Source organism: Camelus ferus, chromosome 11 (assembly GCF_009834535.1).
Source record: "Camelus ferus isolate YT-003-E chromosome 11, BCGSAC_Cfer_1.0, whole genome shotgun sequence".
Taxonomy (NCBI): Eukaryota; Metazoa; Chordata; class Mammalia; order Artiodactyla; family Camelidae; genus Camelus; species Camelus ferus.
In genome coordinates this window covers 11034639-11059183 of record NC_045706.1, presented here as the reverse complement: position 1 = coordinate 11059183, position 24545 = coordinate 11034639, and the positions used below count along the sequence as shown (strand labels likewise).

General features: G+C 53.3%; 1 protein-coding gene and 1 non-coding gene across 6 annotated transcripts in view; both read left to right on the top strand.

Annotated features, from left to right (window-relative positions):
- Window positions 1–24545, top strand: part of GRK5 (G protein-coupled receptor kinase 5) — a 203128-nt gene that overhangs the window by 152375 nt on the left and 26208 nt on the right. For 3 of the 5 annotated variants that reach the window (XM_032490790.1, XM_032490788.1, XM_032490789.1), the window contains 2 exons: window positions 22509–22609; window positions 24260–24352. In XM_032490790.1, the coding sequence (XP_032346681.1) occupies window positions 22509–22609; window positions 24260–24352 (194 nt within the window). Of the gene's footprint in view, window positions 1–15553; window positions 15669–22508; window positions 22610–24259; window positions 24353–24545 lie in introns of those variants that run through there. The other 2 variants (XM_032490792.1, XM_032490791.1) reach the window with 2 other exon arrangements.
- LOC116667391 lies at window positions 10029–10223 on the top strand. The gene has a single exon (XR_004324279.1). It is a non-coding gene; the product is annotated as a U2 spliceosomal RNA (small nuclear RNA).

The window sequence follows — 24545 nt, the reverse complement described above, 5'->3', positions numbered from 1 at the left end:
GGCCAGGCCAAGGGTGGGAGGCCTGCTTCTTAGGGATGCAGCCCCTCCAAGGGCCCTGTGCTGCCCCCTGCTCACACCCAAGCATTGGCGACAGGATAGCTGGAGGCCCTGCAGTGGCAGGGGTCGGGGTGCCCAGAAGAGCACAGCAGGGGTGGGTCGGAGAGGCTGCTGTGAGGGGAGGGTCCGGGGAATCAGGAAGGGATGGGGCTGGCTGAAGCTGTGTTGGCAGAGGCCATGTGAGTTGGGCATAGAACAGAATGCAGAGTATTCTGAGGTGTTCTGAGTGTGCTGAAGGGCAAGGGCTACCCTGAGCCCACCTCAGGGGCACCCCCGTGGCTGTGTCCACGCATGACAGTACTGACGCCTAACGCAGGTAAACGTGGATGCTATAGATTGACTTCCACTCAAGAGATGAGGTAGGACTATGGACAGAAGGAATCCAGGGCCCTTACAGCAGCTCCTCCAGCAGCAGGTGGGCTGCTGACAGCCTGCCACCCTCCGGTGAAGGCATCCGGGGTGACCTGAGGACCTCAAACCCACAGTAGCTCCTTCTAAGTTTACAACCAGGCCTCCTCCTCTCCCCTGCACGTATGGACAGTCTCTTTGTAGTTTTATACATTTTATTCCCACGACATGGAAGTCCCTTGAAACGGGTAAGCCGCACCTTCTCATCCTTCTCAGCAAGGGTTGCGGGGGTCCTTGGCAGCTCTGGTCCCACCTCACACCCTCGCTGCCCCCTTGGATGGTTGGGAGGTCCCAGGGGCCTGAGCACGTGAGGAGGGCGGCTCGGGCCACACTGAGTCCTTGCCTGGAGCAGGTGTGCTCGCCTCCAGCACCTGCGGGCGGCCAGTGGCCATCTCCATGGGGACCAGCCCAGCCTCACCCCAGAGGTGCCTCCTGCGTCACTTCCTCCTTCTCCTGCTGAGCCCCACCCCAGCTGTCATTCTCTCACTCTCGTTGCTGTTTCCTCTCCTTCCGCTTCCCTGGTAGTCATACCTGTCTCTTAATGGAGTGGCTCGCGCTCCCAGTGCCTTTGCACTTTTCAGAAGCGAGAGGATTCATGTCGATAAATGCCTCCAGACGCTGGACAGGGCTCTGTATGAGGTGTGGACCCAGCTGCTCGCTCCGTCTGCAGGGTCGCCAGGCAGCATGGCCTCGCTTTGTTCCAGATGTGGGCTTGTTGGCGTCGGTGAAAGGCTGAAAATGGTCAAGGAGGAGACATGTCTGAGCAGGGTCCCTGATCACCCACAGACGCAGCCCCTGATGCAACGATGAGGCTGCAAGTGGATATTTTTGGTCTCTTGGCCACCTCTTGACACAGGGCAAGCTCCCTGGGCATAGCAGGCCTGAGGGTGTAAATCCTCTGGGGGATGAGAGCAGCTCACCGCTGAGTGCCTGCAGCCAGCCAGACACCAGCTAGACGTTATCTGTGATGGTCCCAGCCTCTGTGAGATGTGGGGTCCCAGCCTGTTTACGGGCAGCTGCTGGGACCCAGAGCAGGGAGTGACCTGCCACGGCCACGCAGCTAAGAGACGATTCCGCTGCCCTTGGCGAGGGCGGTTCCTGCAGTGGCTCGGCTTTGTCCGTGTAGCGCTCATTCGTGCCCCCTTTCCGGCTGCCCACCTGCTTGGGTTCCCTTCAAACAATGGCGGCTAACACGTGCTGAGGACCCACTGTGTCCAGGCACCATCTCACTTAGTCTTGCTGTCACTGTGTGATGTGATTCTATTGGCTCCAACTTACATATGAGGACGGGGAGGCTCAGGAGGGGCTGTCGCTGTCCCAGGTCACACAGGCGGGAGTTGAGCCCAGGTCGGGGTGATCCCGGAGCCCTTGGCCTCTCCCATGTGGTGCACTGTTTCCCACCCCGCCCGTCCCCCGACTGCCCTCCTGCTGCCCTGGCCTTGGCGCTGGCCTGGCTTCTGCAGTGTGAGGACGAGGTGGCTTCTTTGCCCGGCCTTGCTGGCTCTTTCGGCCTATCCGAGGGCTGCTGAAGGGGGCTGCTTCCCTCTCTCCCCTACTAGCCAACCTCGACCAGAAGCCTCTGTTCGCAGACCCCAGTCTGGGCCCTCCAGACCTCCCCACCCCTGCTCAGCTCTGCCTCCATCTCCTGGAGGGATGGGGCCCAGCCTCCCCATCAGCTCAGATGGTTTTACAAGTGCCTCACAGCCTGCCAACATTTTTTCCTTAAGTACTCCTCAATTTTTAAAATCTAAACCACACCATATGTTATGGCCCAGGGGCCTGGGGGAGGTGGCCGAAGTGGTCCCGTGGGCCGACTGTTTTCCTACAATAAATTCTGTGCTGCCTCCCCAGTCCTTCCTGCAGTCACTCTCTCAGGAGCTGGTTTGACTTCTCAGTGCTGCAGATGCCGCAGGTGCTGGGGAGTGAGGGGCTGGGAGCGGCGCCGAGTGGCCGAGGCCCCAGCACTGGCTCTGAAGCCTTTGGACAACTCAGAGCGACTGTCCCCAAAGCCAGATAGTCTTTACCTCGCACCCCTCCTCAAAGTCCAGCTCATGTGTCTTGGTTCCAAGCAGCATTTCCCGAACGGTGGACTGTGGGACACTGATCATTTGACAATCTCTGTGAGAACAACCCGTCTGTAGCCAATTACTTGTGGGCAACACTGCTCGCCACATCTCTCCTTTATAAAGATTCACCCACTTTGTGAGCATATTAAAGGCTCTGAGAAGTCCTGCAATAAAGAAACCTGTTTACCTTGTGGTGGTGGTTTCATTGGTGTATGCATCTATCAAAATTCATCAAATTATGCACCTGAAATATGTGTAGTTTACTGTACAGGAATTGTACCACAATAAAGGTATTTAAAAAAAAAAAAAAGGAAACCTGTTTAATTGCTAACAAGGCATTTCCCAAACTTTTTTTTTTTAAATTTCACCTCCTGCTGAATACATCTTGGTCTGCAGAACACATCCAAGTGTCTTCACGACCTGGCCTCGTTCTGCTCCAACATCCTTTCCCCACAGCCCTCTCTGGGCTCCAGCCACGCCATTTCCCAGTCTCATCTTGACGTCCACACCTCATCACCTTTGTCCAGGCTGTTCCCTGCAAGGCCTCTCACCTGGAAGGCGCTGCCCCTACTCTGTCTTTCTCCCTCTATGTCTCTGTTCCAGCTGCATAGAGCCTCTTCTGCCTCTGGTCAGAAGCCATCACTCCTACCTGGGTGGTCTCTGAGCACGCTGCTCTGTTATCCTCTGCAGGTCCACGGGGTCAGTGCTTCCATGCCCCATGGGGTGTTCTGAGGAGCCCGCCTTACAGAGGTGGGTGACAGCACGTCAACAGATGGGTCGAGGGCAGTGTGACAGGAGCAGTGGGGGACTGTGCACAGGGAGGTGAGAGGGGTCCAGAGAAGCTGTCTCAATCCAGCCTGGCTGAGCCAGGGAGACTTCTGGGAGTGGATGCAGCTGAATCAAATTTTAACATGATGGTGATGGAGAAGCCAGGTACCAATGAAAGGAAAGGAGAAAGGCCTTTCGTGTGCAAAGGCATAGGGCAGTGGTTCTCACCTGGGGACATTTTGCACCACCAGGGAACATTTGGTAATGTCTTGAAATATCTTTGGTTGTCAGAACTGGGGGGATGTGTTATTGGCATCTAATGGATATGGAGCAGGGATGCTGTGGATCCACCTACAATGCACAGGACGGCCCCCACAGCAAAGAATTATCTGTCCTGAAGTGCTAATAGTGCTGAGGGTGAGAGACTTTGGTGCAGAGGTGGGAAAGGGGATGGGGAGGGAGGTCAGTGTCAACAGGAGTGAAAAGGTAGGGGGACAGGGGCTCTCTGAGCATCAGGGCCTGGAAAACCATGGTGGGGAGTTTGACACCGTCCTAAGGGCAGGGGGCCCCCCTAGGCCTCTGAATGCCATTCCCAGGTTAGGATGGTCTTTCCTGCCACGTAGAGGAGAAAGGGGAGAGGGGTGGGCTGGAGGCAGAAGACCATCCGTGGGGCTCAGCAGCAGCCGTGGGGCTGGGGAGGCCCTCGGGCCTTGGGAAAGGTTAGGAGGAAGTTGCTTTCAGGGAGTGGCAAGTGTGGGGTGTGGAGAGAGGGGGCAAGGGGAACCCAAGTGACTCCCTGTGTCTATCTTGAGTTACTGAGTGGGTGCAGGTGTCCCCAAGGAAGGCAGTGCATAGGATGAGGGCCGTGGCTGTGGGTGGCTGGGTTATCAGCTCACTGGGCAGAGATGATGGCATCTGACCTCTCTCTGTGTCCCCTGCCCCCGCGCAGTGCTGGACACGTGGCTCTCATTCATTGCGAGTTTGGCTTGACAGTGAGGGAGCTCCGGGAATCTTCCCTGTGTGGGCCTCTCCCATCTGTCACCTCAGGTCTCTTTCTGGGGAGCTGATACTGGGTTGGCTTGTGTCCCCTGATGTCTGACAGAGTGTGTTTGCTGGGAGTCTGGCTGAAAAGTCCCTGCTCAAAGTCAAAGCTTATGCCCGGAGCCAAATTCTCACTTCCTGTAGGAAGATGCTCTTCAAACCCTGACTTGAAGGCATCCATCTCAAGAGGCAGAGTCCGCGTATTGGATGCTGCCCAGAATCCTGTGTCAGTTGCCCATACACGGCCAGCTTTGCTCTGGGGGTGGTGAGAGGACCCCAGCCCAGGGTGAGCTTTGGAATGGGCTGAAAGCTGCAGAGATCTAATACAAAGGCAGCTGTGAGAAGGTGAGTTTTAGAACCAGGTAGACCTGGATTGGAAGCCAGACTTGGCCTCTTTTAGCTGAGTGGCCTTAGGAAAGTGACTTAAGTACTCCCAGTACCTCCGGCTGCTCTTCTGTCAAGTGGGTTGGGTAGTGGTGAGAGTCATAAATACCACAAGAACAGAGCCCAGGAGCTGGTACACATGAGACAGTCCCCTGGCAGTGGCTCTCATCTGACTTTCCCGTCCTGTGTCTGTGCTTCCAAAATCAGGCCATTGAATGAGGAAATCATCCAGACATGAACTCCAGCTGTGGAGTTGTGAGAGGCCAAGGAGGGTCAGGAGGGCCCCCAGCCTCAGAGGGCTGGCCAGAGAGGCTGGACTCATTAAAAGGCAATGCATTAGTCAGGATGATTAATGCTAGCTGCCACAACAAACAAACCCCAAGTCTCAGGGGCTTCACACACCAGACGTTTCTGTCTTTCTCATGCACCATCTGACTGGGTCTCTTCTGCGTAAAGACCAGGGGTTCTGGCTGCTTTTGTGTCTCCACCACCAAAGGGAAGAGAGGAGTGAAGGAGGCAGACGAGCTGTAACTGCCTTGGCCCTGATGTGACACATGACTTTCTCTCCCAGTCCATTGGCCAGCAAAGAAGGCTAGGGGATTCAGGGGAGCATATGGAATATTGTTTCCTCCCTACGTTGCCCCAGCCCCCAGGCTGGAAACATTGTCTGTATGGCTGGCTAATCTCTAGTGCTGGTGAGACAGCCTATGGCATGTTCTTAGGCTTGTCAGCTTGAAGAAGCTGCCCGGAAACTGGAGTCACACATGTGTGCCAGGCTCTGTAGAGATCTGGGCAGCTCACCTTCCAGGTGCCTCCAGATCAAAAGTGATACAGGTGGCAGGTGTTTGGGGGGCAAGGTTGCTCTGAACTGGGTGGGCCAGGAATTATAATAATAATAATACTAGATGATCCTGCTAACAGTATTATATACCATTCACCACTACAGACTTCATTTTTAAAACACTAGCTTTATGGAGATATAATTCACATATACCATGAAATTCACCCTTTTCAATTGCACAGTTCAGTGGTTTTTAAAATATTCAGAATTGTGCAACTCTTACCACTGTCTGGTTCCAGGGCATTTTATCACCCCAAATAGAAACCCCATACTCCCTATTCCCTTTCTTCCCGCCCCAGGCAACCACTAATCTGCTTTCTGTCTCTATGGATTTACCTATTCTGGACATTTACTGTGAATAGAATCGTACAATATGTGGACTTTTGTGCCTGATTTTTTTCACTTAGCATGTTTTCAAGGTTCTTCCATGTTGTAGCTTGTATGAGTATTTCATTCCTTTTTAGGGTTGGATAATATGCCATTTAATGGATAAACCACATTTTATCTATCTTCTCATCAACTGATAGACACTTGGGTTGTTTCCACTGTTGGACTGTTGTGAATAATGCCACTGTGAACATCCACGTACAAGTCTTTGCACAGACATATGTTTTCATTTCTCTTGGGTATATATTTAGGAGTGGAATTACTGGGTCGTGTGGTAACTTGATGTTTAATCAGTTGAGGAATGTCAAAATGGTCGCACTATTTGACATTCCCACTAGCGGCGGGTGAAGGTTCCCATCTCGCCACATCTTCTCGGACACTTGGCACTTTCTGTCTTTTATTTTATTCATCCTGGTAGGCGTGAAGTGGTATCTCATGGTGGTTTTGACTTGCATTTCCCTAATGACTAATGCTGCTGATCACCTTTTCATGTGCTTATTGGCCATTTGTATATCTTCTTTGGAGAAAATTCTATTCAAGTCCTTTGTCCATTTTTAAATTGGGTTGCTTATCTTACTGATGTTGAATCCTAAGAGTTCTTTTTATGTTCTAGATACATGTCCTTTATCAGATATGTGTATTTGCAAATATTTTCTCCCATTCTGTGGATTGTTTTTTTACTTTTTTGAGGGTGTCCTTTGAAGCACAAAGATTTTTCATTTTGATGACATTTGGATTCATTTTTGTTACTTGTTTTTCAATGCCTTCTTTTCACTTTGTCTTGTCTGCCCTTGTAAGAAGGCCTTAGTTGTTTGAGGAACTGGGTGTATATGGAGACACATTAGGCCCATGAATTTCTCTTCCTCTGGAGAACCAGAGCCCCATTGCCTATTAGAAGAGTGGGGCCAGGCCTGTTCCTTCACGAATATTCCAGCCCTTCTCCTGGTTGACATGATGATATTCTTTAGGCCCTCTGGGTCCAGCTCTGCAATGACTTGCTCCTGGATCTTTCTAGAAACTCCCTAAGTGGCTATTATTAGTGTATCCATTTTACAGATCAGGCACCTAAGATTTGGGAAGGGAAGAGGCTGATTTAGAATAGTGGAGACAGGGCTATAAAGGAGCCCATTAGTATCCAGCAGTGTCATTTGTAGGATATCCTGCTGGAGTTCATTTCAGTTGGGCCCATGAGCAACTGTGCCAGGTCTCCACCTGCCCCCCGAACCCCTGTCACTAAGGCCCGGCAGGTGGCAGTCAGTTTTGTTTTGTTTTTTGCTAGGGGGAGGTAATTAGGTTTATTTATTTATTCTTGGAGGAGTTACTGGAGATTGAACCCAGGACCTCATACATGCTAAGCATGGGCTCTACCACTTGAGCTATACCCTCCCCCGCCAGGTGGCACTCAGTTTCAATGTGGTTTTTGCAAGGAAGTATCAGTGGATTCCAGGGAAAACTCAGACCTGGAGGAGGGTCCTGTTGAAAGGGCCTGCATGGATTTCTAACGACAATGATGGGAACAGGTGGGTTGGGGCAGGCTTCTGACATGGATCAGCTTGGCATCATCTGTGGGATGCTGGAAGTGCCCCAGGGCAGATAGCTCCTGGAGGCCATTGCTTGCAGGAGGTCCGCTGGCAGGATATGGTTCTCTGGGCCCTGCGTAGATGCATGCCTCTTTGTTTCCATAAACAATAATAGGCTGAGGCCAGGAAGTTTGTTCTTGTTAAGGGGGAAATGACCCATCAGCTTGAGTTTCTGCACAAAAGAAATCTATTCCTAGTGCTTGTTTGGCTCTCCGGAAAACATGCACCTTTTAAAAAGTAAGGAGCTTGAATGAGAGGAAATAATAATGATTCCAAGTTCCTCTTTCTGTAGCACCCCCAGCCCAGCTCACAGCCACACTTCACTGGCACCTCCCCCAACCACACCCTAGGATCTGAGCAGCAGCCTAGGATCTGAGCTGGCCCAAACATGCTGGCTTCCTGGCAGGGGACAGCTCCTCAGCCTCTGGAGCAGTCAGAGGCTTCAATCTTTGTCCCCAAGAACACATGAAACTCAGTTCTGCCATTTTTCATCTGGGCATCCCTGGAGCCTCAGTTTCACCATCTGAATATGGGGATGATAACAGTGGTGCTCAAATGGACTCACAGACATCAGTCAATCTCAGATCACCTTCACAGGTTTTCCTGTATCTGCATACCACCCTTATGATGATTAATGTAACATTTTTCTTCAAATCAACTCATCTTTTAACTTAAATGAGTTTCAAAAGGAAACTTTGTATCAGGAAATGCCTGGGAAACTGGTATTGATTTCATGTACATAAGGATAACTGGAGAAGTTGGCATTAAATCCTAGCTGGACACTCTTTTGCTTACTTAAGGCTCAGAGCCTCCTTTCTCTTTGTTTTGAGGTGAGATTCGCGAGTATTAGAGACATGTTAGCAAGACGGTCACGCCACACTGAGACTTTCTTCTTGATGATGCGAGTCTTGAAGGAAAATTGGAAAAGGAATTCTTTTTTCATTGAGTGATTCAATATTATTTAATTGTGTCCTTGTGCCTTGAGGCTAAGACCACTTCGTCATCTTTGGAAACTGCTAAGCTAACTGTCTATTTCCCAGCTATGATGCATTTTATAAATGCTGGCTTGTTGTTGAAAGAGACAGAGTGACCTAGAGCAAAGGGCACTGGACTAGGAGTGAGGCTGACTGCTGGATCCCCCTCCCTGGGGTCTGGAGCCTTGGGGAGCTGGCTTAGAATCTGCCTAGCCATCTAGGCAACCTTCGATCTCCAGGGCAACCAAGGACATGGAATATGGGTGGCTTGGGCCAGTGCCTCGCTTCTAAGTGCCTGCCCATCCTCCAGGGATTTGAGCTCCCTGTCATTGGCCCTGGAGCCAGCTTTTCATCTCTGCTAAGATCCCTTGGCCCTCCTCTGTCTCCCAGTGCCCAGAATAGCATCTCCATCCTGTTGTCAATGAATCTGATGAACTCAAAGTCCACCTTTGCTTGAGCCCCTCCTGGGCAGGGTCTGGCTGGGTGGCCAGCTGGATTGGAAGGGCAGCTGGGTCAATGGAGCATGTACCCTTGCTTTTCCCACTTCCTGCCACAGCACTGCAAAAAAGTCCCAAGGGTAGAAGTAGATTGAAAACTTAAGAAAGGAACTTCCTGGGAACAGCTCTTAACTGTGTGCCCAACACTGTCCTTAGGGCTTTAAACAACTTACTTAATCCTCACATCTACCACATAGATCATCTCCACTTTAAAGATGAGGTGTTGAAGACACAGAGAGGTTAAGTAACTTGCTCAAGGCCACACAGCTGGAATGGAGGAAGCAGAGACTTCAGAGTCTCTGCTCTTGACCCTTCCCCATCCTGCTGTCCTAATAGAACCCAGCCTGGCTCCCTGCCTTGGACTCCAAGCACATCTCTTTTTTTTTCTTTCTTTCTTTTTTGTTTGGTTGTTTGTTTTATGAGGGAGGAGGTAATTCGGTTTATTTATTTGTCTATATTTGGAGGAGGTACTGGAGATTGAACCCGGGACCTCGTGCATGCTAAGCATGTGTTCCACCACTTGAGCTATACCCTCCCCCCATTCACATCTCTTCTTGACTGAAGGACTGTTAATGACTAGAGAGCTAGGGTGCTGTTTGGAGAGCAGCAGGGCTCCTGGGTCATTTCCAGGTTGCCCCAGGACCCAGCGATACATTGCTCCCCATGGAAGGCCCCTGCTGCTTGAGCCACGCTCTGAATGGATGTCTGGGCCTCCAGCAATCCTGGTACGCTGGGAGATGACCCTCATCCTCAGGGACCATTCGTCCAGTTCCCTCCCTAGGGGAGAGAGGACACCACCTGGGGGGTGGGGGCTGCAGCACCCAGGAGATCTCTGGGGCCTCCCAGTCCAGGGCCTTGCCTGCAGTTTTAGCTGTAGATTTCCCGATGCGAAGACAGATTTCCAGATCTGCGGTGGTTGACCAGCCTGGGGCTAGACCCCTGTTGCTCCCTTCCCCGTGCTGGGCCCTGGCTTTGAGAAGAACACGGATGGCTCCTTGGAACCCAGTTGTAAAACTGCTGGGCTAATTGCTTCTCAGCCTTTTGGCTAAGATCGAGGGTAGTATCTGCTCTTCTCAGTTTAGTATTTGATGTATCCTGTCCTGTATCCAATGACAATATATTAAATGGATTTTTGGAGCAGGGATTTGGAATAGGGGCTTGCTCCATCCGCTCCACACATCAACCTGGTGTTGCAGGACCGCCAGGCACGTGTGCCCCCTCCAGGAATAAAGCTGAAGTTTAAGAAATAGGGTGTAAGTGATCCTGTTTCTTCTTAAACTCGCCTTCCAAGTGTCTGCCTTCCATCGCTAGACTTACAGCTGGAAAGTGAAGGTGGTCTGTAGCTTGGCAGAAGGACCGGCCTCCGGAAGCAGGTGCCCTCTGTCTCTTCACACTTTTTGCAGCTGCCTGGTTCACCACAGAGACAACCGAGGTGCTGTGCTGCCGCTCTTTTCCTTACCCCCTTAAAACCCTGGACGTCACTTTTTCCCATATTTTTTTCTCACTTCTCCAAAACATCTTAAAATGCTTCTAAAATGCATATTCTAAGAATTCCCCTTCTCTTCTAAAAAAAAAATTAAATTAAACTACTGGGCTAAGCCAAACTCCTCATTTCCTAGATGAGGGAACAGAGGCCCAAGGAGGGGCTGGACCCCTGAGGGTCATACGTCTGGAAGAGGAGACTGGAACATTCCGCACCGGGCTTCCCTCAACCCTGTGCTAGAAGTGGAGAGCAAAGGCCTGTAAAGCGTTGCTTCCTAACTTTGTTTTCCTCCTCCCACCGTGGTCGGCCTCGAGCTGAGATTGAACTCCTCTGAGGCTCTTATTCTTGGGGCCAGTTGTCTAAATGCTGAAACGTTTGTAGTGTGCGAACGAAGCAGAGGAGGCCACTGGTGCGGCCATTCAAGTATCCATGCTTTTTAAACGGAGAGGTCCTTGCCAGGGGCACCATTGACTTGCTGACCCTCTGATACTCCTTTATTAAGGGTGAGTGTTACTGGGGGAGGCGGGGCCAGCGACACTGTTTCAGCGTGCTGTGTGCTTTACACCTTTCTCTCCTTGTGTCTCCATGACAGTCCTGTGTAGTAGACACAATTGTCCCGTTTTATCTTGGGTAAGAGGGAAAGCTGGGAGAACTGAAAGCAGGGACTGACACAGTTACTTGGATACAAATATCCACAGCAGCATTATTCACAATAGCCAAAAAGGGGGAACAACCCAAGTGTCCCTCAATGGATGAATAAAATTGTGGCATATCCACACAATGAAATATTATTCAGCCATAAATAAAAATGACGTTCTGATACATGCTACAGCTTGAGAAGTTTATGCTAAGCGAAAGAAGCCAGGCATAAGAAGCCACATACTGTGTGATTCTTACATGAAATGTCTAGAGCAGGCAAATTCATCACTACAGAAAGTAAATTAGAGCTTACCAGGGCCCCGTGGGAGGGAGTGATGGGGAGTTATTGCTTAATGGGTATAGAGTTTCTATTTGGGATGATGAAAAAATTTTGGAAAAAGATGTGATAGTTGAGATTATGAATGCAATTAATGCTGCTGAGCTGTCCACTGGCAAATGGTTAAAATGGCAGTTTTCCTGTTCGTGGTCTGTTTTTACCACAATAAAACAAAGAGAAAGGACAACAAAAAAGGGTGATGGTGAGATATAACCCCAGTCTGTCTGACTCTGTAACTGTGATCTTTCTCTTCTGCTGTGTTGTCGTCTCAAAAGTTGACCAAAGACAAAACTCCTCCTGCATCAGCTTCCCAGCTGCTGCACAAACGAGCGAGTCTGGGAGGGCAGGTGGGCTGTAGGCTGTGCACCCTGGCTGGTCCCTCCCAAGCCCTGTCCAGCTGCAGCTGCTGGCCCTGAATCTGGGCACCTCCTTCCACTTTACACGGTGTTAACATTTTCTCATGTCACAGTCTTCCCGCACAGCATTTTTAATGGGTGTGTGATTGTCCTTCAGGTAGACACATTTATTTCTCTCCCCCAACCTTACCTGCAAAACACATCCTCTTTGCCTGCAGCCTGATGCCTTTGGGTTCCTCTTGACTCCTTGCGGCTGGTGTGCCAGCCGGGGCTCCTCCCAGCAGGCCAGAGCATGCCTGCCTGGTCCCTCTTCCTTTCTTGTGACCTTCCAGGTCAGAAAGTTGGATGTTCCCTTGATACCACTGGAGCCTGCTTTGCCTTGGACCCTTAATCCTTTGTGGTGTATCGTATTTCCTGCCCAGAATTCCTCTTTTTAGAGTGGCTGGAGACACAGAAATCAGCCACAGGCTTCCTGAGGACAATCTGCCCTGCCCCCAGCATTGCCCTGGATGGGCAGTGACGCTGCTCTCCATGTGGCCTGACAGGCCCTCCCTGTCCATGGGCCTTGGGCAGAGAAATGACATCGTGTGGGGAATTTCAATTGAATTCCCTCGATCTTAGGAAATTTCTGCCCTTCCTTTACTCCCGAGCCACATGGAATGAAATCTTCACTGGAGAAAAAGCTTTCAGGGCCAAGATATTTCTAACACAGTTGCAAACTGAAGCCGGTCTGGAGGGAGGGTGTTCTGGAAGATGGAAAGTTGGCTTTCCTTGCCCTCGCCTCTCACACACAAGGAGTGAGATGTTCCCGGGTGTGAGCGTCCTGCACCCCAGCCCCTTTGGACTGGAGCTCTACTTGTGAGTTACCTTCACTTGGCCCTGACCCAGAGCAGAGCTGGCCAGATTCAAACCACTCACCAGGAAAAAATCCCACTTCTCTGGATCCTGAGAGCAGATCTCAGCCTGTGTAAACGGCGAGTCATCTCCCATCTCACACTCTGGGCCCACAGGTCTTGACCGGGGATTATCGAATTGACAGAGCCCGGCTGGCCTCTCACTCCACATCCAGGCACGTTTCGTTTTGTTAATTACCCTTTTTCGCTTTTGACGTAAAAAGTCAAGGTCTGGGTCAGGGCCACTTGTGTATGTTCCTTTCTTTCTCATTAGAGTTGCCCAGCTCTCAGGGCCTCTGGCTAAATTCTGCCTGTGTTTAAAAATGTCCTCTCTCACTTCCTGACCCCTAAAAATCCTTCATCCTGATTTCTGCGAAGCCACTTGAACAGCAAAGGAAATAAGGGACAAGACCTTTTAAGTCCCAATCTGCTTTTCCCTTCTTGGAGGTTTGTGGCTGTTTCTCAAGGGCTGTGTTTCTTCACTTTGCCGACCCAGGGAATGTGGCACTTTGTGACCTGGGGTGGCCAGGTCAGCAGGGGCACTGTTGGAAGGGGCTGAATCCTGCTGCAGTGGCAGGCTTGCCCAGAGCACTTCCTGGCCACAAGGCCCCTCTCCCAGCTGGTGGTCTTCATAAGCCTGCTGTCTGTTTAGAGTCCTCAGAGGCAGTCCCACCATCTTAAATTTACCCAGAAAAGCGTCAATTTAGCCACAGGGAAAAAATGATGCTTTTCAAGCCCTGGTCTTCTCAGAATACTTCCCCTGGTACAGATACCAGGAGAGGAAGGGAGGAAGAGTGCTCCTCATTGCCTGGCCAGACCTCCTTCATCCTTTGTGCCTTGATCAGACCTGACCTCAGCCATGAGGCCACCTCTTTGAACTTTCCCTCCTAGGGGCTGAGAGGCTGCACTGCACTCGTCCACCCTCAGTCCCCACCTGTCTCGAACTCCTGCCGTTGGCCAAGTGAATCAGTTTATGAGGTCCTTGAGGTGGAGCTCAACACCTGGCACAGAACGGACACTCAAGGAGCCTGCTGGAGCTGATGGGCTGCATCAGCTTGGACCCCAGCTAAGAAGCAGAGGGCTCCTTGCTTTCTGACTGGTCTCAGCAATAGCACCATCTCTAGCTTGGCTTGCAAAGACCACTCCCATCCCCTGCCATGCCATCCTGGCCTGACGGAGTAACCAGCTATCCCCAGGGTTGCCCCCAAATTGGTGTAAGAGATGGTTGCCCAAACGCCTAAGGAGATTGCCGGGGTGGTTGTGTGGGTCTGTGTCGTATGGAACTGGGGGCCGTACACAGGTTGCCGGGCTGCTTCCCAGCACGGTGTCAGGGAGTTGGCCTTCCTCGCCTTCTCCAACCACGGGAAGCCCCAGAGAGCCTGGTGAGCCCCTTGGACTCAGGGTCTTTGCTGTTCATTGCAGAGAGATAAAGGTGCAGCTCAGGCCATCTTCCTGGGGGCTTGGTGGCAGTCAGGCAGGAGGTGGAGTGCTGGGAGTCCCTCTGGAGAAGGCCCCTTCCAGACTGAGTGCCGTCTGTCAGAGACAAGGGGAGATCCAGGTTCTGTGTGGGCTGCAGCTTAAATAACATGGGAAAGAACAGAACATGAGGTACAAGAGTGACTGCTTCCTGAGAATGAAAAGAAATCACAACCCATCCCTGGAGCCTTGGAGATTCGGTCCTGTTCATCTGAGTTCTCCATCTACCAGAGGTGCTTATGTGTGAGTGCTTCCTCTCCCACCTAGAACACTCTGTAGCTCCCGAGACTGCAAGTAAAGGGCCCCAAAACTTGGGCTTCCTCTGCTTCAGGGTGAAATGCTTCTGACTGGAGGCCCTGATGGGAAAGGTGGGCACCCCTTCCCCCAGAACTTGAGAGGCACCATGAGAATTGTCATTTTCCCAGCTTCTACCCCCAAGGACCTCTTGCCACCAGCTGCCTGTCCAGCATGGGTCTCTGCCCAGTGGGGCTGCATCTGGCATGGTGCTCAGGGCACATGGTCCCATGCTGGCCACGTGGACCCTCAGAGAGGACTTGGTGTTTTGGCCAAGAGCCACAGGATGTAGCCATCAGGCCCAGAGTAGAAGGAGCCATGGCCTCACCGCCCTTTGCTCACGAGCGCTTGGCTGGAGTGATTCACTTTTCCCCAATGACCAAGATAACAAAACCCCGCTTTTCCTTTTGGTTCTGTCCTTGTCTGGGGCTCGTGGATTGTGCCTGCTGCCTGGAAGAGGAGCCACTCCAGATGGACCCAAACTGCGTGGTTGTGGCTTTTCCACATGGCACTGAAGGTTTTGATTAAAAAGGTGGAAGAGTGGTGCTTTTCCTTCCTGTCAGCCAGACCTTAAATCAACCCCGGAGTGAGGAAGCGCTGTCCAAGGCTGCCGTTCAGTAAACGCTCTCCTTTGTCTGCTGGCTGTGACTGAACAAGCAGGCTTAATTTCCAGTCAGGATTTGGGGTTGGAATGAGCCCCCCGTTGCCCTCCTCTTGCCCATCCTGCTTTCTTCACCCAGTTCCTGCCCCCAGGGTCAGGCGGGCTGGGCTGAGTTAGTTTACAGAACTCGGAATCAGCCAACTTGAGTTCAGGGAGAGGAAAGCAAGGGGCGGGGAAGCCTGTGGAGGGTCCTCCTCCCTCCCTGGCCCAACTCCTGATTTTACAGATGGCGAATTCGTCTGGATTCTTGGCGGCAAGTGGCAGGTACTTAATTCCCAGTTGCCCAAACAAAGGAGGAATTTATCGGAAGGGTGGGGGAAATGATGGAATGAAACCGTGAGAGAGACACGGCTGTTCATGGGCTGAGGAACCCCTGGCACCAGGATGCTTCTCCCAAGGCAGCTCCAGATTCTACCCCAAGCCTCCAGCCCACAGCTTCTGCCTGAGACGGGCACTCCAACTTGTTGTAACTAAGAAGATCCCAAAGAACGCTGATCGGCCCAGCTGTCCTGAAGACCTCACGAAGGTACTTCTGATGGGAAGACCCTCCCCCTTTCTCCACCACCCTTTCCCCTGCTGTGAAAGCGCTTGTGCACATACATTTGTTCAACAAATATGTTGAGCACCTACTGTGTGCCTGGAACATCGCCAGTTCACTTTAGCAAAGCGGAGTAGAGAGATTACAGGTTTTGGAGCCAGGCAGGCCTGGGTTTGAATCTGTTTACTCACTATTCTGTCTACGAGCATGCACAGAGTACCAGCTGCTCACCAAGCACTGTGCTGGATTCCCATGAGACAGGAATGAACAACATTCCTGCCCCTCAAAGAGCTCCCCAGGGCTCAGTGTCCATATCTGTGCCCCACGTATGGCATCGTTCTGGGGAGCAACAGAAGTGTGAATTGGTGGGAAAACTAGTCAAGGGACCAGTGATTGTCAGCTGGTCCCCTCCCAAGCGCCCGCAATGCCTCTGGCCCTGGCTCCTACTGGAGGCCTGGTTCCCACCCCTGCCCCTGCCCACAGCCAGGCCTGGTGGCTCAGGGTGCAGAGCTTCCCACAGCTGACGCAGATCCCCTTGGGAAGTGTCAAGGGGCAGCCAGGGTACGGCTGTGGGAGTGCCCCTCCCCATTCCTGTCCTGGAGGAGAAATGGGGTGGACCCCCAGGAAACAGCTGCCTCCACCCTATGGGCAGGACCGGCAACCCTGCAGGTAGCCCCTTGTTTGGAAGGAAGGGGACCCCCTGGAACCCCTTTCTTCTAGAGTCTCTTGCCTCTTTCCTGCTCAGCTTTTCCTGAAAGCCGAGTCTGTCCACATTGAGAAATTGCAAATGGTTTACATGGGGAATGTCAGCTGCCCACATATGAAAATATACACATCATTAAGCCCTAAGTGCTTGCGTCTGGAGATAGAGCGGACAGTCTCCTGGGCTGACCTTTTGTTCACTGATGAAACTGCTGCTAATGAGTGCGGAGCTCCTTGGAGGGATGTTTTCATATATTGAAGCGAAGCATATGTTGGCCATTAGCCTGTGTGTGCGGGGGGGTGTGTGTGTGTGGTGCGTACGACAGGGCTATGCAAGTGGCCCTTGCCAAAATGTGCAGAGTCCACTGCACCTCGTTGTCCAGTCCCCACAGGCCTCCACAGAGGGCTTGCTCTTCAAGGCCAAAGTCACATCCTCCTCACACTATTCGAGAGAGACTGTGGCATCCTTGGAGGATCTGATACTGCTTAGGGATAAGACTCTGACCGGATTGCCTGGATTTGAATCCTGTCCCTGCTCCCATGCTAGCTGTGTGATCTTAGGCAAGTTACTTAACTTCTCTGAGCCAATTTCGGCATCTGTAAGATGGAGATAATAGTAATAACACCTACTTTGAGAGGATTGAAAAAGCCCCATGTAAAGTTCCTAGGACTTAATATGTATTAGGTGCTCAAGAAGCAATGGTGATGACAATTGTCCCTGGGACGTCGCATGGGGTGGAAGGTCCTGCCTGCTCATCTTGGATGCAGTTGTATTGGAAACAGGCCCTGAAGACTAGGTAGGATTTGGACGTACCATGAGAGGGCAGGAGGAGCTCCTTCCAAGGGGATAGCAAAGGCCCAGCAGCTGGAAAGCCGGAGCTCAGCCGGGACGCAGCCAGTGTGAGGCCAGAGCACCAGTGAGCGGACGGCATGTTGCGGAAGCAGGTTGAGAAGGACATTTGGGGCCAGGGCCGAGAAGGCACCGGACTCGGTCCTTTTGCAGTAGAGCTGTGTGGTGTGGAAAAACTCCCCAGGGGGCCATCGTGTCAACTTAAGAACAAGTGGTAGCTGTGAGGGGCCTACTGGTTAGTTCAGGTGAGAGAGGAGAATTCTCCAGACCAGGGCAGCAGGGATGGAGAGGAGGGCTTGGGTGGGTGAGATACCAGGGCTGAGGTTGTGCCTGTTGTGGGCGCCTGTTCCCATCTGACAAGCTGGTTTGGAGTGGGGCCGATGAGGCCAAGGCCATGTCCTTCCCCCAGATCTGGCTTAGGACACCTGGTTCAGAGCCTGTGCAGCTTAGATCCATGCCCCAAACTCTGGCGTCTCTTCTCTCTGCTCCCCATCTGTGCCACAAGTGGGTGGAATCGGTTGGTTCTGAGGGTCTTCCCATGGGAGCCTCCTGTCTTCTTTTCCTCCTCATGCTCCTTCTCAGGTCTCGACTCTCTGAACAATCATAGGGCATGTTTCCAGGAGGCTCTGAGGGTGACAGCAGAGGCGCTCACTTCAGGAGTGTTGGCAGCTATGAGGAGGTGTGGGAGGTGATTCCGAGAGCCTTTCATGTCCCAACCGTGCTTCCATCCCCGGGCGCTTAAAAGGACACCAGACACATACAGTGGGTCCCATCTCTACTCTGACATCTGGACACAAGGGACTTGGAAGCCAGGAGATGCTCCGGGAACATGGTCCTCAGACATGCAGAGTTTCTCTCTGATGCGGGAAATGAAGTTCCTTCCTCCTGCTGGTCACCATGGTGCAGAGGGAGGCAGCAGTGCCCAGGGGAGCAGGAGCGGTGCCCGGGGCAACTGACGCCAGCGGTCCCCGTGATGCCACTCTCAGGGAGGATGAACAGCAGTCAGTGAGAACCAGCCTCACGAGACAGGATCGTGTCAGCTGTCCCCACTTATTTAACATTATCTGGGCGAGCCCTCCTCACTCTGAGCAGCACCCCCACCTGCTCCCGGCCTGCTCCAGCCTCCAGGCCTTTGCCTGCGCGGTCCCCCTCCCCCCCTCTTTCAAGGTCCAGCTCCTGTCTTTCCTCTCCCAGGCTCCCTCCCAAACCGATCTCTCATTTTTTCCCCCTCGACTGTTATTGCAGAGGTCGCCCTCCTCAGGTCTGGGATGAATCACTAGGTAATTATTTCAGGTGTGCCACCTGGCTTCCCTACTCTTGAGTCCCAGCGGCTGGTCTCCTTAGGGTGTCTGCAAGCAAAGCCCCGCAGCAAGGGGCTCAATAGTGCCACCTTGTGGACTGGGGGCTGGCCTGGCGGAGGCTGAGCGACCTGGCCCACAGAGGCGGAGCTGGGGTTGGGGCTTCCACCCTCCCACTGGAAGTCCCTGAGGGAGGCAGAGCCTTGGGTGTGGTGGGTGATCAGTCAGCACTGGCTTCCTGGATTGAGTGCTCAGTTAAGCACCTACGGGGAGGGGAGGTGGCAAGCCCAGGCCAAGCCCATGCCTGCCCCCACCGACGTCCCTCCCTCTCTAGCCTGGAATGCCCCAGGCAATTTCTGTTAGCCCACAAATCACTCCAAACCCAGCACACGCTCCCTCTTAATTCATTGCTCTACAAATGCAGCTTCAGGACAAGTCCCTAGCTCTTCTAACCAACCAGACCCACCCATGACCCCTGCCAACCCCCAGCTGCCTTTTCTTTGGAAATCCCACAACCGCCAGTGCACTGAGTCAGTACTGGTCATCAGTGCCTTCCATGCCCGACTGTTGCAGGTTTCCACGTTGACGGAGCAGAGGATGGTCCAGGCTAGGCAGCACGTTGAAGTTTAGGGTCACAGGCAGTGGGGCAGCACGAGGGCACTGAGAACTTCACAGGCAGACGGGGACAAAAGGGAGGAGAGGGGCTCAGAGGTGTGAAATTATGAAGCCCACTGGGTCCCTACATCCATTTCACTGGCCTGCCCCACTCACGTCCAAAGCAACATGAAGGGCTCTTCTCAGTGCACTGTGGTGCCCAGAAAAACACCCAAGCAGCCTTCACATCTTGCTGCCTGAGAGGTACATTCTGGTTAACACACAGCAGGATGCCCAGAACCTGTGGCGTAAGCATCGGGGACAGCGGAGAGAGAGTCTGGCCTTAGCGGGGTTGGAGGTACAAAGGAGCAAGTACTCTGAGAGGGATGCCGAGGGGGTCCAGCCCAGTGTGCCCATGCTGCGCCCACCCTCTCTGGGCTTGCTGGCTGCCTGGCCCCATCCAAGTGCAGCCCCAAGGTCTTCTGGTACCAGATTCAAGGTCAGTTTCATGTTCCATAGGAAGAGGTGGAGGGGGCTTTTATCCAGAGGCACAGACCCACAGAGAGTGGATAAAGCACCCCGAGCTTTTAATTCCACCTCTGTCCACCTGCCTCGCCCCCGCCAACCTCGAGGGGGAAGAAATGGGGAGGAGTCTTAGCCAAAGAGGAGAGGGAAGTGCATTCTCTTGCTCCACTTGGGACTTCAGGGCAGGACAGGTGGCCTTGAGGCCTACAGCTCCTCAGGGATCCAAGTCCTTTCTCATCAGGCCAGAGGGGAGTGAGCCCTGTGCTCAGGCTGTGTCCCCGAGGCATGTCTTGCTGTTTTAAGCTGTCCTGGAGTTGGCCATGGGGCCCTCCTTAAGGGCAGCTGAGGCTCATCCTGACTGTCATCAGAGTGAACTTCCTGGCAGGGCCCGGGAGACTGGTCACATCGAGTTGGCCAGCCCGCTGGTTTCAGCTGCCGAAGACCATCAGGAGGCCAAGCATTCATTGCGGGGCCTCCAGCAGAGACACCGTGTCTGCAGTCCTTCCTCCAGTCCTCCAAATCCACACTGCCCACCACACATTTCCAAGGAACCTTGGTGCCTAAATCCATGTTGTTGTGTTAAAGTTAGGGCCTGCGGGCTAGAGCTACTTGAGACCATCTGGTGACCAAAGAAATCAAGCATCTCTTCAAACCACAGCTGGCTTGAGGGCGTCCCAGGCCCCAAGGGGAATTTTACCAGTGACCCCCACCAACACCCCTTCTCCTGGCTGCTTTCAGCCCTGTAAATATCTCAGGGCCTTGAGCTCTTTTCTGTTTGGTCAGAAATTAGGACGAAGTCTTTGATGTGGAGGAAAATGACCCCAGTCCTTCCTCCCCATCCTGACCCTCAGCTTCATCCCAGAAGGACAGTCCCTGTTGGAAAGGGCCAGGGCACTGCCAGCCATAGCTCCCTGGCATTCCTGAGCCTGCGGTGCATTGAGGGTGGCATTCCTGTCCAGAGCCCACCTGGCCTGTGGGGTACACCCCTCCCTTGCCCAGCCTGCCTCACAGGCCTCCTGGGACCAGAGGGATTAACTTCCTGGAAAGAGATCTGAGACTGTGTGGAATCTTCCTGCCTTCAAGCCGCAGAGGATGGACTGTGGTTACTGGGACCCCAGCGCTTTCCAAGTGTCTGAGGGCCCTTTTTCTTACGTGACACGTCGGACCTTGCATGTGGGCTGGGGAGAGCCTTCTCCATGGGTCTCTTTTGGAATCAACTTCTCTGAACTGGAGGGGAAGGATCAACACACTCTGATTCCCAAGAAATGGCCCAAGGCAGAGGTCGGACTGGAGCTTGGGGCCTCTTCCACAACAGTGAGCATCTTTTCTGCAAAAGGAGCAACCGTTGCTCCAGAAGCCTACGGTCTGCTGGTTGCACTTCTGCTGTCTCATTTCTCAAGTCTGTAGTGTGGAGAGGGAGGGACAGTCCAGGGCAGTGTAGGATGGAAGGTGGGATGGAGCTGCTGCCACCCAGGACTGGCAACAGCAGACCTGGGGGGACATGCTCTGAGTCTGCGGTGTCGTGTAATGGGCTTTGCCTGCACTTGGGGGAGCGGGCGGCATTTGCTGGTACAGCAGCTGCCCCTGCCCCAACACACACCTGAGGGCTCCCCCACACAGGGTCAAGGGGCTCATCAGGCCCTACTCGGGAGGGAGGCCCTGAGGGCAGAGGAAAGCCTGCAGAGAGGACAGGAGCGGGCCTGGAAGAGAAACAAAGAAGGAAGGAACTCAGGGATGTGGACATTCAGAACGGTGGGGAGATTTCATTCACCAGGGCCATGCCAGGTTGCTGTGGGCGCCCCCTCCACCCCCAGAACTGAACCCCCACAGACACTACCCAATGGTCTTAGCAGAGAACCCATTGTCATGTTTCAGTAGCTGGAGAAAGCCAGCCTTTCAGATTTCAGCATCTTTGGGGGGAAAAGATGTGTCTACATCCCGTCTTTCAGAGCCCACTCCCAGCAATTTTCTCAATTATCCCTGTAATTTATTAGAAACCCACCTCAAAGCCCAGCTGGTGAGTAAACAGCTGGCGGAGGGCGAATGTGGAAGGGGAGGGGAATGGGTGGGAGGGCTCCTCTGGCTTCCCAGAGGGGACTGCTGCTCCTGGGTAGGACCAGACACTCTTGGAATTGTCCCTTCAGACTTGAAGTTCTCAGGCCAGGCTGCTTAACTGGAAGGAGGACAAAGTGATCGTGGTGACATTTACTGTACACTTTCTGCCACGTGCCAGGATCTGGGCTGAACGCTTGACCTGAAGTTTTCTTTGGTTCGTTCCCGGAGAAACTGATTCAAGATCATCCTCCTGACAGCCGTGAGGCTGTGCCACAACCGGGGCCCCCCAGCTCCAAGCTGCAGATGTGGGATTGGAACCCAGATCTGCCGAGGTTCTGCCCACCTCGCAACCCTCCCCTCGCTGCTGTGCCCTCCCCAAGCTGCCCCTTTAACCATCCAGATCCTTTCACTCATGACCTCGCAGCAGGGCGGGGTCCATCTCACATCCGCCCCCCTCCCCGCCGCCGTGGCTAAGGGACTGCGGCCGCCCAGAGGGGCTCCTTACACGGTGAGCACTCACACACCTCACTCGGATCTGATGTCGTGATCCGTGTTCTGCAGATGAGGACAGCAGGGCTCAGAGGAGCCATGTGACCTGATGAGGTCACACACGCTGTCAGTGGCAGAGCCAGAAATCTGATCCTAAGTCCAGGCTGGTTCACCACCTTCCAGCCCGGCCCCCTGCCTGCACCACCCACCACGGTGCCCGGGCCCAGGACCAGGTGTGGACGGGCGGGACACCCGCGTCCACCCAGCCGCCTGCCCCTCCGTCACTGACGCCTCCTCTTCTCTTCCTCCCTCCAGTCCCCGGTTTTCATCGCCCAAGTTGGTCAGGACCTGGTCTCCCAGACAGAGGAGAAGCTCCTTCAGAAGCCCTGCAAAGAACTCTTCGCTGCCTGTGTGCAGTAAGTGCTCCGGCCGCCCGGCCTCCCCACTGTCCTTCCCTCTCCGGGGTGTCAGGCCCCTCAGCCTCCTCTCAGGCCGCCACTCAGTCACCTGAAAAGGGGCTGCCTCTCGCCGCCACTGGAGATCTGGGCACCTGGGGCATGTCTTCAGTGCCTGGGGGCTCCAGCCAAGGCACCCTGCTGCTTGTCTACTTATGAAGAGACAAGCTGCCAGGGTGCCGTGTCCAGAGAGAGCATCTGCTTCAGATGGTGTTGAAAGCCAGTGCCTTTCCAGGCTGTTGAGACAGAGGAATGTGCAAAAATCCCTCCTGGGTCACACCCCACCACCTCCCACCACACCCATCACCTCCCACCACCTCACTGCGGGCTGTACAGAGACCCTAATGGGACGAGAGACCAGTTCATGGGGGCGGTGCCAGCCAAGCACCAACGAAGCCCCGTCACCCCGCATGCACACGCCACAAAGGCGTAACTAGGCTCACACACGCTCCTGCACCCACTTGTACCCTCCTCGTGAGCTGCCATGCGCGCGCACACACATCCATACGCACCGAGATGGCAGCTGGCTTGAGTCTGGGGGCTCTTTGTGCACCCTTGTTCCAACTTTGCACCATAGACATTAATTGAGCGCCTGCTGAGTGCTTGACACTCTGCTGTGTGGGGGATGCCTTGTGAGCAAGAACCCAGTCCTGCTTTCATGGCTTAGCGCCACCTCCCGTGCATGGTGAGAATAGCTGGGACGTTCAGGGATGGCCAACTTGGGGCCCAGCCCTATGACAGGTGCAGAAGAGAGACCACTGTGAGCAGAAACAAACCTGGTTGCTGCCCTCTTGGAGGTGGCCGAGGGTCACCTCTGACAGTGGGTGAGGTCCCTGGGCTGTCCCCCTGACCCTGAGGGAGGGGCCCTCCTGGCCCCCACGCCAGCCCCTGTTCTCAGGTTTGGCAGGACATGCCTCCACTCTGTGTGTCCCGTCCCTTCCCCAGGTCCCAAATGCCAGGGCTAGATGGGTCAGCATGTCCACTCTTTAAAGGGGAGAAGTCCATCCCTGCCTACAGCCAATTTCAGAACCCTCCAGGGCCTGGCCCGCAGCAGGTGGCCAATGAATTCTGCCGCAGGGATGAAAACCTCACTGGTCTCTGATCAGATCTGGAGCCTGCACCCCTCTGCCCCTTCTCAAGACACTACCCTCTCAGAGTCCCAATCCTCCCTGCACATAATTAAATATTCCTCTGTTTTCATCTCAGCTCCTGTTCCTTCTTTGGAGAGATCTCCCTGACCCCCAACCCTGGGACCTCACTTACCCCTAATTCGTGATAACATGTTCCTGGGGTCGTTTGTTTGGTTGTTATTTACCTTCCGTGTCCCCCATCCCAGCGCCAACATGCTCCCCGCTGTATCCCAGAGCCTAGAGCAATGCCCATGGCAGGTGCTCACTAAATCTTTGCCGGATCAGTCAATCTCAAACAGCCTTTGTAGAATGATGTGACCTCTGGCCACCCCTGCTGCTTCCATTGGAGGCCCCTGTGTGTTTGCATTTCCAAAGACTGGAAATGGATGAGGCCGGGCTGTAACCTGCTGAATATGGTTCTGCCCATCTGCTTCAAGATCAGGACTGTAAAATGTTCATGTGTTTGTTCCCTCTGAGCCAGATCTGTCCATGACTACCTGAGGGGAGAACCCTTCCACAAGTACCTGGACAGCATGTATTTTGATCGCTTTCTGCAGTGGAAGTGGTTGGAAAGGTGAGTGCTCCCCAGCACACCCCACTCACAAGTGTGTGCCAATGTGTGTTGGCGGGGCGGGTGTAAGTTTTTCACCTGAGAAGTCATATAGAAATCAGTCGCCTCCCATGGGCCATGGTTCAAATAAAATTAAGCATTCTCCCTCTTTTAATTAAGTTCTTATTCTTCTTTAGAAATGCTGTATGCTTATTAA